The sequence below is a fragment of the Ammospiza nelsoni genome, chromosome 5 (genome assembly GCF_027579445.1).
Source record: "Ammospiza nelsoni isolate bAmmNel1 chromosome 5, bAmmNel1.pri, whole genome shotgun sequence".
Classification (NCBI taxonomy): domain Eukaryota; kingdom Metazoa; phylum Chordata; class Aves; order Passeriformes; family Passerellidae; genus Ammospiza; species Ammospiza nelsoni.
Window position 1 is genome coordinate 72,502,116 of NC_080637.1, and position 19,565 is coordinate 72,521,680.

Sequence of the window (19,565 nt, forward strand, 5' to 3'; positions counted from 1 at the left end):
CTCGGGCCGGGCGCGGCCGCCCCGCTCTGTCCACGCCTCCCTGGCCGCGGCACGGCCGCTGCACATCGGATCCCGCCCCCGTCCCCGCGGGACGGCCCGGCCGCCTCACGGCGCTCCCTCCATCCCCGCCCGCCGGAACCCGCCCCCGCCGGCCGGGCGCGCCCCCGCGGCCCGCGCGCCCCCGCGGCGGGGCGGGGCGGGGCGGGCGCTGCGCCCTCCCCTCCCCAAGGTGTTGTCGGCGGCGGGGACGCGCTCGCCGCTCGTGCCCGCGCCTCCCCCCCGCCCGCGCTCCCCTCGGCTGTGCCCGGCTCTCCCCGGCTGCGGCGGCTCGGCCATGGCGGAGCTGAGCGCCGAGCGGCTGCGGGCGCTGCCCGGCAGCTGGAGTTACGGGATCAGCCAGGGCGGCCGCGTCTTCTTCATCAAGTGAGCGCGGGGCCGGCCAGGAGGGGAGCGGGGCCGGGCCGGGAGGGGCGTGCGGGGAAGGGAAGGAGAGGGAATGGGAGGAGGGGGAGAGCAGGGGGCGGCGGGGCTGCGCCTGCCTGACTCGGTCCGTGTGTCCGTCCCCGCAGCGAAGAGGCGAAGAGCACGACCTGGCTGCACCCGCTCACCGGCGAGGCCGTGATCACCGGGCACCGCCGCAGCGCAGGTAGGACAGCCCGGAGCCCTGCCCGGAGCCCCGGCTCGGCCGCCCCTGCCCCGCCGGGCTCAGCCCCGCTCCCCGCAGCCCCCCGGGACGGGTCCCGGTCGCGCTTTGCCCGCACTTCGCGCAGTTGTTCCCCGCGGGCTGAGCAGCGCTGCGGTCGCCGTGCAGCCCTGCATGCCCAGCGTGCTGGCCAGCTTCTCCAGGCGCCTTCTCTCTCCCCCTGCCCCCGAGTTGTGCCTGTGTAATGTATCTGTCTCCGCTCTCCCTTCGTTGCCTTGTATCACCCCTGCGAGCCTGAGTAGTTACCATTAGAGACCGCCTCGTTCCTCTCGTGCTCCTCGCTGGCTACCCCGGTTATCCACCTGCACAGCATCCTTCCCCAGTTTAGCACGAAACCACTCATCGTATTTCTATTTCCAGCAGTGCCTAGATTTAACCACGATAGGTGTACTAGAAATGTAGGGGGCTGATTTCGCTAGTCACCTAGAAACCCTTTTTTCTCCCCGCGCTTGCATCCAGGCTGAGAGTCTGTGTGGTTTCCAAGTGACTGGGAGAGGTGGAATAGGTAGGAGGAAAAAGGGCTTGAAACATTAGAAATAACTTGGAAGGGAGGAGGGTGGAATCGAGTCTTTGCTTCTGCTGTTTGTTCCACTCTGGGGAAGTATCAGCAGGAGGTGCTGGAGGAGGAGGATTTACAGCAGACACTCCGGAGACCCGGAGCCAAACTCTTGGCTGCTGGAGCTGCACACAGGCTGCATATGCCGCTGGGAGGTGGTGGAGTGTAGTAATACGTGCAGTTGTTTTCATGTGTACAAGCACTTGGATAATCATGGGGAAATAATCTGCAAGTGAATTGGTCTGTATGAGATTATTTGCTTTTTATGTTTGGTTAATACTTATGCATTCAGGAATCAGAAATAGCCTTTTAGAACTAACTGCGGGCAGCCTTTTTTTTTTTTTTTTCGAGTTGGGAATAGTTTAAAAACCACAGGTTTCTGGCTATTAGAACCCTGCAGTTTGATTTGCAGCGAAGGTTCTGTTGTTTGTAAGAAGTCATTTAATGCTGGGAAATGGAACTACTGATTGCTATCAGGCTCCTCTTGCTCCTGCTCTCAGTGCTCAGATTGAGAAAGTGGCCTTCAAATACAGCAGCATGCATGGGGGCAGATGTGTGTGAAGTGCTTTTCTTGTTCAACACCGGCATTAGCTGAGTATTAATTCTTTTTTTAAGCTATTCCCACTGTCCCTGTTGACTGATGATGATTTCCCAGTAACTTTCCAAGTGTCTCATTTGTTTCTGCTGTTAAGTGCCTTCTAAAGGAAATGCAGTTTGCTTTTGGGTGTCTGGAGTTTTGTGTGTAACAGGGCAGAGTTATCATCAGATAAATTAAACTTGGCTGAGGCATGACCTTGGATACACTGACCACAGTTCATCAGTCAGATACCCAAGTGTTTAAAACCAAAATCTATTCCTGGAGTTTTCCTCATTCCTGTGTATGTTAATGAACCTCTCCATACACAGATATAATCAAACAGTATTATTCTGGGGTTTATCTCTTCCTTTGCGCTGACCGTTGTTCTGGAACCTAGTCAAAATATGTTCAGAATACATCTCCTCTTAAGAAACAATTTTTGAGTGAATGGCACTTCTTTTGCAGATGAATATTATTGTAAAGCTCTCTGTTGAATAATTCTGTGAGACATGTTCTAGACGGTGAGGAAAGCTTTGTCCTCCATTATGGATGGAAGTGCTTTTTATTCTTTGAGCTATTCACCACTGGAAGGGTATTTTTTGCAAAGTTCTCGGAGCAGCCATAAATACTTCTGCTGGAGAGACTTCCTGTTTGCTGTACTTTGCCCCGTGCCGTTATCGAAAGACACCTTGATTTTTGTTCTGCAGAAAGATGGGAGTGAAGAAAAAAAGAAGCCAGAGCAAATAAGTATTGAGTAGGATAAAAACCACCACATAACCCAGCCTGATTTTTTTTTCTTTAGGAAATGCCTTCTTGCTTTTATAATTCAATGGGAGAGCACTACGTATCAATCATTATTTTTATTGATGGGGGCAAACTTTTAAGGTGCCAAACATCTCCAGAGCTTCCATCACATCAGGAAAATGAAATTTTGACCATTAGTGTTATGGGTTTTTTTTATATCTGGACTCCTGACTCTTAAGAGTGGCAATGGAAAGGAAGAGATGCACCCACATCCTCCACTAGATTTACATGGAAAACGATTTTCATGTAAAATGCAACAGAGTTGTAAACACTGCAGGAGCACTTGTTAGTCACAACAGTGGTGGAATTATGCTAATACAATGCTAATGCTCTGTGGTGCAGTTGATATCGTGCCTCTTAAGGAGCTTGTGGCTTGCATGCAGCTCAGTTAGATGGGTTTTTGTTCAGATCTCTGCCTGCCAGGCGAGCTGGTGCTGCTGAGGTTCAAGGCAGGGAGATCTGGGGATGACCCTGAGTCCTGGGCAAAGGAAGGAGCATTAAACGAGGGCACGCTTAAACCGTCCTTGTTACTATTTGAGAACCAGAAACCCCAATCAGGTTTTCAGGTGTGTAGCTTCTCTTGGCTTACAGAATTCACACTTAGGCAGTCTGGTGAGTCAATTCTGAAATCCTTGTTTCTGGGACTGAAGGTTTCAACATGAGGAATCAGACACAGTGTTTTAACTACCTTGGTGTTAGGGAGTAGAGCAGGATGGCTAGCATCATTTCTCATTTCAAAAGGTAATTGGAATGTTTTGCTGCTTGTTTTCCAGACTTACCCACAGGTTGGGAGGAAGCCTATACTTTTGAAGGTGCAAGATATTATGTAAAGTAAGTTGAATGTTTGTCACAATACTATAATTTTCAATTCGTTTGTGTAAATGTTGCTGTAATTCTGAATGCTTTCCATACTGAAACCGTGCTATAAATCCAAAAGGAGCATTTAAATTTTCATAGGACATCTAGTCCTTTATTTACTGAATTCTGCACAGCTGAAACAATTTCTTGACTGTTTGTGCTAATTCAAGATGTTTGAGGATGCAGATTCAAGTGCAGTTTCTGCTGTGAATGTAACCATCTAGCAACAAATGTCCTTGCAAGCCAAGAAAACCTTGCATTTTTCTGTTTGCTTAACATTTGTGTGTGTACCCTCTTGTGCCATTAATGCTTTCACAAAGGCAAGATCTTACTTCATCACTGGGAGAAGAGTCTTGGTTTCAGCCCTGTTCTCTAATTGCATGGTTTAAAGCCACGCTGAAGGTTTAATTTGGCCATTTTCTTTGCAGACCTCCTGCTTCTGCTTCTAGCATTGATTTCCTCTTTTTTTTTTTTTTTTTTTTTTTGTTCTGGTTTTAGTATGTTTTGAGGAGCACGTTCACTATGGTAGCCTTATTTTGTGTATTGTCTTTTTGAATGAGAGACATGAAAATCAAGCTCTTGTATAGAAGTCCAGAGGGTGTATTGGTTGGATCTGTACAAGATTCTTACAGGCTTTTCCTCTCCAGATAGGTAGACCATCCTCACCTGGAAAATTTTTAAGTGGCACCTATGTATATTTGGTTAATTTGCATCTTTTTCTTCTGTTTAACAATTCACAGGCTTTTCTCAGTTTATTCAGGAGTTTTTGCTCACTGCACTGTGTGTTTGGTTTGCTGTCTTTAAATTAAAAATGTCATTAGTGTGGTAACTTTTTGAGTGAAGGTTACAGATAGAGTTTATAGGCTGCAGGTAGGTTTTCTGTGTTGCAGTGTTGAGCACAAGGTTGCTGCTCTGTGTCAGATGCTTTGCAGACAGTGTAAGGAGGATGTTATATGTGTGCTTCATGGTTTATTTTAATTGAGTGTGTTTGATTTGGTCCTAAACAAACTTTAAAAACATATATTGAAGCATAATGTTTTCAAAAAATCTGACCAGAATAGGTGCTGTGCTGTCTAGGAGGGCAGATTGTTTGTTGATAAGCAGCATGTTAGTTTTTCTCTTCCATTCTGCCTTCTTGCAATTGACATTGTGGGAGCACTGAGTAGGAATTGACAAGAAATCTACCAGACTGAGGACAGGGATCCATTGAGAATTTTACCTCTGGAGTCCTGTGCAGATTGTTAAATGAAGACAAGTGAGAATTAAAGAAAGCTGTGTTTGTGTGTGTATACAATGTGAAAAAAAATTCTTTTAGACTTTGAGATGGAACCTTTTCGTGTAGAATATGCTTATGAACAGTGTGTTGGCCAGCTGTAGTAACTGGAAAATAGGAACTTGAGTTCTCCTGGAATAAACAAGTGTGTGAACAGCTGTTGTAGAGCTCTTCTGGAGAGACTGACTGAGTGCTAGGTTGCTTGTGTACCCTTGTCCTTCCAAGATCTTGTGTTCAAGGTGTTACCATAACTGTGAGGATGCACATGGAGCTGATTGTTTTGCTGATAGCCAGCATCAAATAGCTCAGTTTGTGTTTGGAAGTTGAGCTGTCTTTGGAAACACGTTTCACAAACACTTCTGTGGGATTTGACAGATGTAGGAGGATAGCAGGGCTGGTGCTGTCAGGCCTGCTGAAAGGTTCACGTGGCCTGACCAGTTTGGCATCCTTAGTTAAATACTGGTTTGCTGTGTGGAGTCTCGGGCTGAATTTGAATTCCTGCCCAGTGATAGCTTCTCCTTTTAAAGCTGTCTCACATTCAGCCCTGCTGGTGCTAGAGAGGATGTGAGAGCTAACATAGACAACATTATAATCACTGTCTTCTAATCCTAGGCACTGCAACTCGGGGTGATGTGCTGATTACAATAATTCTGGTTGTCTGAATTTTAACTACTGTGGGGATTCTGTGTGAGGGGCAGACAGCACTGGCTGTTGTGACCTCCTGCCATGCAAACACCTCCATGTGTGGATTTTTAACCATAACCTGCTCATTTGGGTGTACTGATTTGCTGAATATTCGTGTTTGTTATGTCAATTGCAGTGTAATAAAACCATGGCAAAACTATAAATATTGAAAGCTTGCTTGTGGTTAGGTCGGAAAGAAACATATTGCTTTATGTTCCATATGAGTTAAGAGGAAATGAATGTTAATGTCATGCTCTTGGTGCTTCAGCCACTGGAACCTGTCTGTTGGATTCCTGTGTCCAGTCAGGGTTAGACAAGAAGGGCAGTCAAGTTTCCTGATCACATAAATAATTTGACCTAACTTCTGAGGCACAGCTTCAAATATGTGGGTTGAATAGAAATGTTTAACAACCTTCCTTTATGGTAAGATCTTATGCTAGACTGTGTTTGAAAATAAAAACCTTTTGAAAATTATTCTTCTGGTTCTTTAATAATAGGTCTTCAGTGTTCCAAGTGGGTGTGTTGCTGAATCTATTACTGTGCTTTTTTTTGGCTTTGATGTAGTAAACACTGTATAATCAAATTGGGATAATGTCGAGGAGATAAGAGGAGATAATCGTCAGCTAAATCTTAACATTCCTTGCACTGGCATTTCAAACAAATGACTCAGTATACAGACTGCACTGAAATGTGATTCTTTTCAAAGGACACTGTATTTTTCTTGGGATGTGTGCACTCGGTTTCAGAATAAGTAAATACCAAACAGTGACTATTTTACACGTTTTTTTCTTCTCCCATGGCATTGAATTTGTTCTAGTTTTGAAGTGGAAAGATACACTTAAACAGGGACAGATAAGGAGTTGTTCCCATTGCATACTGTGGTTTTCTGCTGGTGTAGGGTTGTCATAGTAAGTTGATGCTAGCTAGGACTTTGACCTTTTTGGCATGTTATTTTTTCTGGGTTTTTGAGCAGTAGAATATTTGCTAATGACAGAATCATTTCCCCACATCCTCCTCACTCACCTCTGGTAAACTTGAATCACAAAAGGTGTCCATTGTTATTTGGAGTTAAAAAATGTGCAATGCTGGGATACCTTGTGTGCTCTCAGGAGAGTGGGTACATTGTTTGGGGGTTTTGTCTCTTTCAGGGTGAGAAATCGGGATTTGACTTTACATCAGACCTGTGCACTGACATACCTTCATGGGCACTTGTGGGGAGCTCTAGCGGTAAACTTTACTGAAATAACTAAACTTTTACCCAGAATATAGGGCCCTTGACTGTAGGACTGATAACATACAATTACAACATCAGTTAAGTATTGAATCTTCTGTATTATGAAACAAAACTCCCGAGGCTTGAAAATAGCAGCAAACTTGCTAATTTTCTTTTGTCCTGCTTAGGATCCTTCACTGGACTGGTTACTTGTGCTGAGTGTATTGTGCACTGTGAAAAGTTAAGGGCTTTCTTCCCAAAACACATCTAAGCTGGATGGTAGTATGGGAAGCTTAAGCTATTTATGTTATTTATAAGTGCCTGAGGAAAAGGACCCCACAGGAAAATCCCATTATGATACTTCTCAGTAGAGAAGATACACCTGGTCATGGGGCTCAGACTCCTCACCTGGTAAGAACATTGAGAATTTCCAACTTGATGTTTTTAGGACTTGGTGATGGCTTCATAATCTTTAGGCACCAAAGCACTGGGTTTGAGGACCATAAAATGACATAAATACGTGTGTGCATTTATGCATGTGTTTGAGAACCCTTATAATTTGTGAAAATGACCCAGTGATCTAAAGTCAGGCACTTATGTAACTTTTCTTGCATTTTTGGTGCTCATTGCAGTAGTTCTAAATATATGTTCAATTTTGAAAATATTTTTCATCTTTTCAAACAAGGATTGTATTATTTAAATTACTAATTTATGAAATAAGGTTGTTTTAAAAATCAATCCAAAGATGATACTTGTGGAATTTTGCATCACTTTGCCAAGGTTGGTTTCTACAGAAGTACTTTTAGGTAAGCTGTTTGCATGTTAGAATTTGATTTTTCTTAACTTTGCTATAGGACTGACACTTTTTGGGCAGTACAAAAGCTGACTGCAAAAGTGCTTAAAAGCTCAAAGAATCAAGAGGGTTGAAGTTTAATTTTTGGAGGTTTCTCTTGAAGTTTACTTTTTTCTGTGTTTATCAGAATAGTTTTTGCTTGTTGCTGGCTGAATTGAGGCATTGGCAAAGCCTGGCCAAAGCCAAGGTGGATTCACTGTTGCATCAAATAGAGGTTTTGTGTGTTTTTATAGAGACTTTTTTCTCAGGTCAGGTTTGTTTATTGTAGACATGTAGCTTGAAAATTGGGAAGGCAAGAAAAATTTATTAAGTGATTAAAAGGGATAAGATCTCATTCCGCCCCGAGTTTCTGTTGTTTACTAAAATAAACCTGTGCTCATTGAGAATTCAGCTTTCGTTTGAACCTTTGTCTTTTATGTGCATTCTAAAGATCCCTTCCCATTCAGCTGAGACTTTCTCCAGAAAAATCAAACAGCCAGTGGTGTTTGCAGAAAAGCCCTTTCTTGAAAAGAAAAAATGCAATTTGAGAAAAATACGAACAGATCAAACTGTTTTTCTCCAAGAATAAGAATTGCAGTATCGCTCCCAGAAGTTCAGTTCTTTTCCTTTTACCTCTAACCTTTATTTTACTAAAATGAAGAATAAACTTAATTCTTTTTCTCATATGGTGAGACCTGTAGGTCAAATAATGGTGTATGTGAGAACTGGGACTTTGCTCACTACAAAAGGCACAAGGTAGCTTGTTGCTAAGCTGTTCAGATGAGAACTTTTTCTGGGGAATGCCTGCACATTTATTATCTGTTTGAACATTTGCTTCTTTCTTCCACTGAAATATTCCAAGAACTAAAAATACCACGGAGCTGGAGCTGGGTGTGGAGGTGGAAGGATTCTAGGCACAGGAAAAGAAATGGGTGTGGGTCAGAGCAGAGGTGGGACTGCATCCAAAAAGCAGCTTCTGATGGCTTGGATGGGGAAGGACAGGGCTGTAGGTAGTGCTGGGCTGCAGGAGAAGGCTGAAAGGGTGGGCAGAATTGCAGGAGGAAAGGAGAGACAACCAGGCAGAGGGGAGCAGTCAGGAAAAGGAGTTGGGAGCCGATTTCCTAGGAGCAAACTTAATGGGATTTCTCCCAGAGGGAAGGGTGGCAAAAGTTCACCCTGAACAAACAAGTTGTCTGACTCGTGTGCAGGTCTGGGAGGGCCCATTATCCCTGGCTTGGGAGTCTGTTTCAAAGTTAGGCTGGGAGGTGGAATATCAAATGTGAGTGTTAGGAATTGCTCTGCTTCTAAAGGCTCTTTTTGCCTGTGACGTCTGTGGTTGATATTTTGAGCTGTCTCTTTCCTGAAGTGTGTTTCTAAATTGGGCAATACCTTAAATCTTCAGTTTCACTGACAAAGACTTGAAAGCATGAAGGAGCTTACTGATTTTTTTTTAATCATTACCAAGTTTTTCAACACTTGTAAGAATTAATGAATAATTATTTAAAACCACAAAAATACCTATACATAAGTAGTTGCATGAAATACTGAAGTCCATGAGAAAGATGTTGAAGGCACTCAAACTTTTTTGATATTTGTGACCAAATTAGTAAATTGGCCTCCAGCTTTAGTACCTTATTTTTGAAGTGGAAGGATCTTTTCCTTAGCTTTGGGCTCTTTTGGTGATTAGGTACTAATAGCAGATCAAGTCGATATGCTCTACATTTACTACAGTGAAGTGAATCCTTACATGGTCTTTCATTTTTGGTATTCACCATGTGTGAAGGATGTCAAAAAGCAAAGGAAATGCTATCAATCAAAACTTACATGTAGGTGGTTGCTGCAGTGTTTAATAAATGCAGTGGTACATTTTTTTCCCCAAATCCTCCCCTCTTTGCAAAAAAAAAAAATTCATGTGCCTTCTTAAAAATGGTTTTGGGGCTGTTTCACCTTCCTGTTGTGTCTGGGTGCTGCACAGGTTCTTTTTCTTCTCCCCATCTTGGTACCCATATCCTGCAGCACCTGGAGCTGAGGGACACTTCCAAAAACACCTCACTTCCATTGTTATACATTACACCTCTATTTGTTAGAACTTTCACAGGTCCAGATTCCACCTGGTGCCTTTTATGTTCTGATTTTGCTTTAAAGGAGTTGCACCCACTTTTTTTTTTTTTTTTTTAATCCCTGTGGTCTGACAGTTTTGGTGTGCTGATCAGACCTGATGTCTGTTGTGGTGTTGCACCAAGCCTGTTTTTCCTGCACATGTTTATGTTACCCCAGCTCCTATTCTAATGAATTACACTTGCATTAAAGCTGAGATACACTGGGCTGGCAGTGCAGAGCACTCCTGAGTTCTCTCCTGTGAAAGGGAGAGAAGGCTCCTGTGGAGCTCCAGGCAAAGAAATCCTTGCTGGAAGCAAAGCTCCACAGCCCTGACTGCTGGGATTTCTGCCAGCAGTGGTGCCTGCATGTGTGTTCTTTTCTGGGTTTCAGTAAGTAAATAACTAAATTTAAACTCTTTCCCTTCCCTCTCTCTCCCTCCTCCCTTGCCTTCTTGCTTTGGGATGTGTGAGATAACCATGCCTTGCAGTTCTCTTGCATTTGGTTGAGAGGAATGGGGGAATGGGTTCTCTGGCAGTGATGTTGAAGGGGGGAGAAGCTGCATGAGGAGCCACCATCAAAAGCAGAAATTTGGGGATGGGAACTTGGAAGTAGAGGCACTGCAGTGAAACTCTGCTTCCCAGTGCAGAGCATACAACCAGGAAGGTCTGGTTGTATGGTTGGTTGTGAAGTTGCATCTTTCTGCTCCAGATCTATGAAACTTGAATTGAATGCTTGTTTGAAATTGTGGGTAGGGGAAAAAAGGCTTTTAAGACAGTATTTTGAATGCCTGTGTGGCCTGTGACTGTGTTGAAGCTTTATATAAACAATTAAAAAGACTTCTCCATATTCAGGAGGCTCCACAAACTTAGTTCTTCATGGCTTTCTCCACTGTGATGTAGTAAGAACAATTATTTTTAAGGAAAGGTATATTGCCAAGCAACCTAACCTTTAAAATTGGCTCCCTGCTTCTTCTTCTTCCAGAATCTATTAGAAATCATGTTTAATAGAAACAAGTGCTTTAAAAACAAATTTTGTGCTTTATTAACTGGAAACGTTTCAGTGTGTCAGACCAGGCAAGAGAGGTCCTAGTTAAAAGAGGTGTTTGAAAACAAAAATGCCTGATGAAAGTTCCAATTTCAAATGCCGTCTTTCCATTCCAGTATTTCCTGGAAGCTTTTATCATGTTTACTACTCACTGAATAAGCAGGATACTGTAATTGCACAAATCCTGCAAAAACACAGCTTTGGATTTATTTCTGAGCTGTATTACTAGCAAAATTCTGTCATTCTGGATTTTTTGTTTTATTCCTTATTTTTTATTAAATCCTGCAGATTATGCAGCTGCTGACCAATGCCTGTAACATTTATCATTTCTGAGAATCTATTTTTGAGATGAGTAAAAACACGTGATGTATAATCTTTAAATTTTTACAATGAACTTGGCTTATAAAAAGGACAGAAATCTGTCTTTGAAATAAAATTTTGTGAGCAACAAGAATAAACACATGGTGCTCTGAAATGCTTATGGTGAAGAAGAAAACCTTTTAATCTGATTTACTTGAGTGCCTAAAAGGGGAACTTGGTTTCCTCATGGCTAAGACTGTGGGGGGAGAGTTTTGGTGTGGATTTTAGATTATGTTCACACCGTTTCGTAGGGTTACTTTTGTATTTTTTGATGAACAAGGAAAATCCTCTAGATGAATATAAAACTCTGTGATTGAAATCTTTTGGAAGGTTTGATGCAAAGGCTGAAAAAGAAATTTGCAAACAAAAATGCATGTTTGAGCAATCAATGTCGTAAGAGCAAGTGTTCATTTTAATGATGAATTTTAATCAGAAGAATGATGCAAGCTAAACCTCATTAGATACTCATATCATCTGTTCTGATCTGAAATCTCTCTTGTGGTACAAACTCAGGTCTTCTCTGCTTGATGTGCGTATCAGTTGCTTACCTGGTCTGAAACATTGAAATGTTTTCAGTTGTTAAAGCACACAAATGTTAACGTCTTTTTTGTCCTACAATGCATGGCCAGCAGGAGCAGGGAGGTCGTTCTGTCCGTGTCTCTGGTGAGGGCACACCTGAGTGCTGTGTCCAGCTCTGGCCCCTCAGGTTGGGAAGGACATTGGGACACTCAGATGCTTCCAGAGGGGACAACGAGGCTGGAGAGGGGCTGGGAGCACAAACCCTGTGGGGAGCCCCTGAGGGAGCTGGGGGTGCTCAGCCTGGAGAAAAGGAGACTCAGGGGTGACCTTATTATATGGCTTACCCCTTTCAACTCCTGGAATGTGCCTGTGCTCAGCTGGGGCTGGGCTCTGTCTGCAGCAGCACTGACACAACCAGAGCACACAGCCTCGAGCTGCACCAAGGGAAATACAGGTTGGAAATTAGGAAAAACTTTTTTTACAGAAAGAGTGATAAAGTTCTGGAATGTTCTGCCCAGGGAGGTGCTGGAGTCCCCATTCCTGGGTGTGTTTAACAAAGCCTGGATGTGGCACTGGGTGCCAGGGTTTAGTTGAGGTGTTGGGGCTGGGTTGGACTCAATGATCGTGAAGGTCTCTTCCAACCTGGTCTTTCTGTGAATTTCTATGAATTTCTTGTGAACTGGAAGAGTTTGGGAGCCTGAATATTTACACTCAGCAATGGGACTCTTGGGCTGTGTGTTTGGAGTTTGTGGTCTGATAAAAGCCCTGGGTTGGGGTTTCTTACACCCATCCCTGGGCACTGCAGCAGGATGTCCTGATCCCTGCCAGGCAGCCTTGGCTCCTGCCTGTGCCCCTCCTGTTGCTCAGCTCCAGGTAGAAATGAGCTGGCAATCCTGCAATCTGCAAGGTCTCTTCATCCACCTCACCTTGGAATGCTGTGGAAGGAAGCAGGCTGTGAGCTGTGCCAACACTGCTGCCAAAGGTGTTTTATTTCCCCTGTACTGAGCCTTGGATTTCTTTATCTGCAACTGCTGTCTGTCTGACAATTCAATAACTAAATGAAAGGGTTTTTTCCTGCAAACTGAATTTAGAGTTTCCCAGATTTAAACTTTCTCTGTAGTGATTGCCACAAAGAGGAGGGTTTAAGGAAAGTTTTTTGTTCTTAAGAGCAGATAAACTGACAACAAAACCATTAAATTTGCCTACTTTCCTAGCTGAATATATTACACAGTTCATAGTGAAGAGCATAAAAGGTGACATTTTAGAATTATTTAGATGAGTGATGCCTGGTAGTATGGTAAAGTGATATCTGTTTAAATGCAAATTTAATGAAAGGTTATCCTTTTGGTTTTCCTGTTACCACTAGTGTTTATTTCTTACATATATATGCTCACATACATATACAGAGCACATTGTTCTTTATGCCTCTTCTGCAGACCACCCACTCCCAAGTTTCTTACCTGGAATATTTGCATTTTGCTTCACTTTCAAAATATAATAAAAATTTGCCCCTTTTCCTGAAGTGCTCCTTATTCTTGCATACTAAGCTAGACACTTTGCAGTGTGCTTCAGAGTTGAGCTCACTCTGTGGTTTTCATCCAGCTTCAGGTGAGAGTGCCAAACCTGTCTAACAAGAAATTCGGGATTTCTGGTGCCTCTGATTGCTCGTTTTGCGGTTCAAAACAACAAAAAGTGCTATCAAATTCAGCAATTCAAATGCCAGTGTTTTATCCTGTTCATTAGAATCTTTTGTTTGGGTGCCTGCTGCCTCAAAACACTTTGGAGTTTCTGATATGTAAGTTCCTTGAAAATCTTGCTATTTAGTTGCTGAAAAGGTAGTGAGACATAAGTAGAGTCTGTTGATTAAAGTGCTGGTGTCCTATTAGGCTCTAAGTGGGGTTTGCTGTGTTTCACAGCTCTCGATGATTTAAGCAAAGATTGCATCAGGCTGAGGAGTTGGAATTATCAGGTCTTAAAAGAAGAGGGGGAGGAAGTCTTTTGCTCTGTAATGGAGTTGTTTTTTCTTTCTGACTTTTAGTGATGTTTTTTTAAAGTCATTAGTGCAGACAGAGACTTCTCGAACTTTTAATGAGGATTGAAGGTTCCATCGTTTTTGTCAAGTATTGCAATCATTAGCTTAGACAAGAGTTCTTGCTTTTATTATTTTCCTTGAAAAACTGCCTTGCACAATTGTAAACAGAGTTTTCTTCTGGTAACTTAAGGCTTTTATTTATTTTTTCAAGGAGGTGAAGAAATTCATCTGGCACTGTTTCAGAACCTGTGTGTCTCATACGCTTTCACCAGGCTTGGTATACAGGAGATTGTTGCTGGCAGAGTGAATCTATAAAGAACAAACAAAATGTTTCACTCGTTTGAAGATGGTCTAAGAAAAATTGGAGTAGAATTTGTGGAAAATTTGCTCTTGTATTCCTACCTAATTTCTTTGCAGCAGTGGGGACCTGAATTGTAATGACTGGAGGTGAATAGGTTTTGGATTTGATTTAACAGCTGGGTTCACCGAGTGTCTCTATTAGGATTGTAGAGTAAATGGTCAAAGCAGAGTTTATGGAGGATTTTATGGTTTGGGGTTTTTTCTGTCCAAATTTGACATAGATATGTCAACCACAACAAAAAATCAAATGCAATGCAGACAAAGCTGCAGTTGGCAGCTGTTACTTTGTTTTGATCAGAGGCGAATATTTCAAGTCTTCTGATCAGTTTATTTTCCTTGAGCTGAAATAATTTGGTTTTTTAGTAGTCTAAAAGCCTCTCTGCACCACTGGCTTGGAAAAAAAAAGAATAGGGATTTATTTATATCAGAAAAACAACTGTCTCCAACTCTTTGTCTCCAGTTCTTCTCTTCTGATGTTTGACCTTCTCTTTCTCTTCCTTTTTATTTTATTTCTGTATACATGCCCTTATTGTTCACCCTACTATTTTCACTGTTACTGTGCTTGCTTCTAGCACTGGTAGCTCAAGGAGTGTTAGACGTGATCTTCCCCAGTTGGACTGCATGCCAGATTTTCCTAAGGGGAATGTAAATACTGCGAGGTCAGTGCAGTATCAAATGCCTGCAGCCTGAAATGAACCCAGCAGGATTTTCTGCTATTCAGTCAAAATTAAAACCTGCTCAGGATACACTGCTAAATGTTGAAAAGTCAAGACTTTGAATTATATATTAAGCTTTACAGATTTTTTTTTTTACTTTAATTAAGCTTACTCTTTCACATTAGTGGGAAAAAGTGTGCACTAGGGACTACTCACTAGAATTGTGGTAATTAACAGATATGTTAGAAACCTCTCTGTACACTGATGGATTAGATTACTTGATCTATTTCTATAAATGACAAAGAGGTGAATGTTTTTGCATGCTCCCCTGCAACATATTTAATACAGTGACACTTAAGCGTTCAACCAATGTGCTGTAAATAAAATCTTCAGCCCATCCATTCCTCTTGTTTCCCCTCACCTCCTTCACTCCTCCCTTTCTGCCTGGAAAAGAATGGGCAGGGGTAAACTCACATGGCACAGCAAAGACAAATTGCTCTTGATGACTTTCTGCTGTGCTTCAAACAACCTGCTGGCCATGCTTTGGAGGGAGAATTGCTCCCTGTGATCCCTTCAGCTCAGTGATGCTCTTTAATTTGCCGTGTGATGGTTTGAATTGCTTGCATCTGTGTGCTGCTAGGGACCAGAACTTCTCGTTTTACCAGGAGGGGAAGGAAGTAGAGATTAACAACTGGACTCGAGGGGCTTTTGCTGTGTAGGGCTGCTGTCAGTAAACTGAAATATTTTAGCTCTGTTTGTCTTTCAGATTGTTGTCTGTGAAAGACTGGCTGGTGTTAGTCTGGGGAAGAATCCATCTAATTGATGAAATTAGAAGAAAATAACCTCTGAATATTTATAGACAAGCCAGGAGTTGAGTTGTTCTTTGGTATTTTCTGTTGGCCATGCCATGGCAAGACCAATTCTTTCTGCAGGTCTCTTAAGATGTCATGGTAATGTCACTGTGAAATGACAACAGAAAAATACAGCTTGTGGTCAGGGAATGTTTGCTTTCTTTAAAAATCAAAGCTGTTTTATTTTTCTGAGGAGATAAACAGTGTTGTGGTTGTTAGATAAGTCCCTACTGCTTCACAATGTTTTTATGTTCCTGGTAAATTTTCATGGTTTTGTCTGGGAAACTTCATGATGCTCAGATGAAGGAATACTTTGTTTTTGAATGCTACACTTTGATTTTCTCAGTGGATTAAAGTGGGTATTGGAAATAGCTATTAGAGCTATTGATGAAAAACTACAGTGCTGAACAGAGAATAAAACAGATTTTAAAATGAACAGTCTTAGTGGCTTTCATGTAAGCAAAGTAATGTTAAGTTCAAATGAATCCATTATGAAATACTCATTCTGAAGCAAAGATGAATGTATTATGTAGTGTAAAACTATATTTCAAGAATAGAACTAAAATGCATTCCTTGAACAGCTTTATTAATGCTTAGTTTTGTGCCATTGGGCAGCATTTTTTACTAGAAATAATTTACTTGGGAGATGAACATTTCATACATTTTCTCTCTAAAAATGAAAAGAATAAACGCCTGTGTGCTAGGAGGCCATTCCTTAAAATATTCAAGTAAAAACTCAGGCTGTGAAGGAGTAGGAACAGCTCATTTATCAGTTACATTCTTTTAAAATAAAATGAAAATCAATTTTTTAACTTAATAACAGAATGTACGTGTGGGGTTTTTTTGTTGTTGTTTATGTAATGACGTAGTAGTCATTCCCAAAGTCCATTTGAAAATGATGGGAATTGCATCAGCAGGATGGCAAGAAGTCTGGCATGTGACTAGCTGTGATGTGTGAGGTTTCATTGTTTGTTTTTTTTACAGCACTTTGTAGCAATGCTGTTGAATTTCTGAAGTCGGGGATTAAGGGTGTTTTAAACACCAGTAAGTGCCTCATTTCACCATCTGGATTGGTTCTGGTTTGGGTTCTGCAGCTGCCTGAGTGAAGCACACAATGTCCATTGGGCTCATCATGGCATCACTGGTTTTGCTGCTCTAATTCTGTAACCCCAGCATTTATTTTGGGAAGGATCCAATATTGCTGGCTGAGATGTCTACAAGGGAATGTAGGCTTTGTTTGGGTTTCTTTTTTTTTTCAATCAAGTAGAACACTGGTCTTTTTTAGAAGCTTTTTTTGAAGTGTTAAATGATTCTTCCTCATGAGGTGTGATGATTAAACATAGCATCCCTGTGCATCATTAAGACTTGAGAAAAAGTGCTGATATTTGGCTTTTATTTCAGTAGAAAAGGGTGGTTGCCTCTGCTGTCCTTTGCACAGCTCTGTGCCCTGTAAGACGCTGTTTCATCCCGTTGCTGAGTGAAAACAAACCACTCTGAGAGCAGCAGGGGTTTCCTCAGCGTGCCCCTGAGCCACTTGGGGTGACTTCGGAGTGTCACCTCTGCAGTGCTGCCTCTCTGCAAACCACTGGCAGCTCTGACATCTGCATTTCAGCATTTCTCTGCACCCCTTTTCTGTGCATTAAGCTTTTCCCAGTCACTGAAGATGGATTCTGAGTTTTGGGAGTAAGTTGTCACCTGCAGGAAGGTGGCTGCAGCACCTCTGCTCCAGGCGCACTTACAGGTGGCATCTGTTAGATTTTGTCACCTCAAATAATTGAATCCAAATTTGTTACCAGCCCTAAAATTATGTGGAGCTTATTGGCAAATAATACTCTTTCTTCATACACAGTTTTTTAATAACTATAAATCTAACTTTTTTTTTGGATGGGAAAGATTAAACTGAGCACAGATAATTGTTTCAAATCCTGATCACACCATAGACAGTAAAGTCTTATGTCTGAGCAACCACTGGAATATAATCATGTAAAAATTAAAGTTACAGGAAATTATGTTGCTGTGGAAAAAATAATTTGCTTTATTCCCACAGGCACTAATTATCAGGGCTCTAAACTGAAACTTGTACTTTTCTGTAAAGAATCCTTGTAAGGAAAACATAATCAAGAGCCACTAAAATCTCTGGTCTTATTTTTAGAGATAAATTGTGCTATTTCACTGGTTGCTTTCCAAGTTATGTATTGAAATGATAAAGCAAAAAAAAAAAAATTGCCTGACTAAATTCCACATAATGGTACATTCTTAGCACTCAGCACTCAAATAAAAGAAGTGGGAATGGAGAAGAATGTAATTTCATAATACATTTCCATAATTTACTAACTTGGGTTGACTGTGTTTTTAATCTTTTTTTAATAATTTGTGTACAAAACCACTGCTCATGTTTGTTAACTTTTCAAAGCATCTCAGCTTTTCATGCTCTTTAGACCATGCTTTGCCCAAAATACCATGGAAATGTTAATTCTAGAGCTCTGTGGTGACATTGCTTTGAGCTATTTCTGATTGCTGTTTTGGTGATTGTTTTGACCACCAAAATTATATAAGACCATTGCTAGTTTGTAAGATATACTTGGATATTTAATAAATATATATATATATATATATATATATATATTTACTTGCTCAAGGCATAGTAAGGAACAGTATATAAATATTGTGCGTGGAAGGGTCTTTGAAGCTGGGATTTTGTTTTCAGTAATTTGCTGTACCCCCTTCCAGTGTTCCTGCTTTATGATTCACCTGGTGCTGTGGTAATGGCCAGGATAATAATTTGGGGAAAACTGACTCATGAAAAGCTGGGGAGGTGCAAGTCCCAAAAGAGGATAATGGTACAGAGTAAGGGCTGATGTGCATCAGCAGCTGTAGGGGTGTAAAGATTTTGTGAGTTACAGCAGTTAAAAGGGAGCTCTGTGAGAACAGGCAGCATCCCTCTGAATGGACACATTTCTTCAAAATAAAACTTTTAATGGAGCAAAGAAAATATTTACAAGAAAGGTTATTTCTCCAAATGCTCAGGAGCAGGACTGATGTGCAGTCCTGGCAGCTGAGGGGAGAGTGATGAACACCCTACATGAAATTAGGACAGGAATTTACATACAGGAGCTGCTTCCTTTGGGCTGAGGAGAACTGCAGTTTTTTCAAGATGTGACCTGTCTTGGCAGCAGATGAACTGAATAGTGTGAATTCATCAAGAGTTTTTGCGTCTTTGTACCCTGTTCCGAGGCAGCTGAAGTGGTTCATGTTAAATATTTTACTTGGCTCAGCTCTCCCTTTTAAAGCATTTTTTATCTAACCAAAATTAACCATCTGTTTGTCGGACGTTATTTTGCCACAAAAACAGATTAAAGGTTTTCTTTGTGGTGCAAGATGAATAGGTGGAAGAATATGAAGGTAGAGGCCAATTAAAATATTTTCTTGGTTACCCTGTGTAGGTAGTCAGCATTAAAAAAAAAAAGAGATGTATAATGGCATTCTATAGAGAATTTATTTTGGTAAATGGTTTTTCCTCTATATACTTGCTCATTTTGAGTACTTAATTGTTTTCTTTTAATTTTTTTTCATTTGCCTGGGGAGAGGGACTTTTCAAAATTAAGCTAATAACCAAAAAAGGCACATCTGTGTAGTGTTAATACTGGTTCAAGGTTTTTCCTCTTTTTAGCTGACATGTAGTTTTCATTCTTTAGGTACCAACTTGAACATTGAAATCCCTTTCCTTGCAGGTTTTACCACTGGTTTCTTTAAATAATATATTAAACAAAATATAACAATATGTTTCTTATTTAAGATAACCAGGAAGAAAACTGCCCTCTCACTTCAAGTGTGTCAAGGTGAATACTGAATTCAGCAGTAACACACAGTACAGAGGAGTACAAGCTCCATGTTCTTTCAGACGTTCAAAGATTTTCAAATATATCCCAACTCTTGTGAATTGTGGTACAGATTTTTGTGAAGAGGGCACTAAAATGAAAATTTAACTTGTAGTTAAATAACAGCTTGCTTTTTTTTGTTCCCTGATGTGATCTGAACCTCTACAAAGGCAATCTGCAGATAATATATGCTGTTTTATCACTTCAGCTTATGGAGCCACCAGGTCCTAAATTTTAGTGATGACTTTCCAAGGTTGGATAAGTT

At 41.3% G+C, this 19,565-nt stretch overlaps 1 protein-coding gene across 6 annotated transcripts in view; it reads left to right on the forward strand.

Moving 5' to 3' along the window:
- Positions 1-308: 308 nt before the first annotated feature.
- The window catches only part of PLEKHA5 (pleckstrin homology domain containing A5), a 154,728-nt gene continuing 135,471 nt past the window's right edge, over positions 309-19,565 (forward strand). For 3 of the 6 annotated variants that reach the window (XM_059472259.1, XM_059472260.1, XM_059472262.1), the window contains exons 1-3: positions 309-423; positions 570-646; positions 3,414-3,471. In XM_059472259.1, the coding sequence (XP_059328242.1) occupies positions 335-423; positions 570-646; positions 3,414-3,471 (224 nt within the window). In that variant the 5' untranslated portion in view covers positions 309-334. The remainder of the gene's footprint in view (positions 424-569; positions 647-3,413; positions 3,472-19,565) is intronic. The other 3 variants (XM_059472256.1, XM_059472257.1, XM_059472258.1) reach the window with 3 other exon arrangements.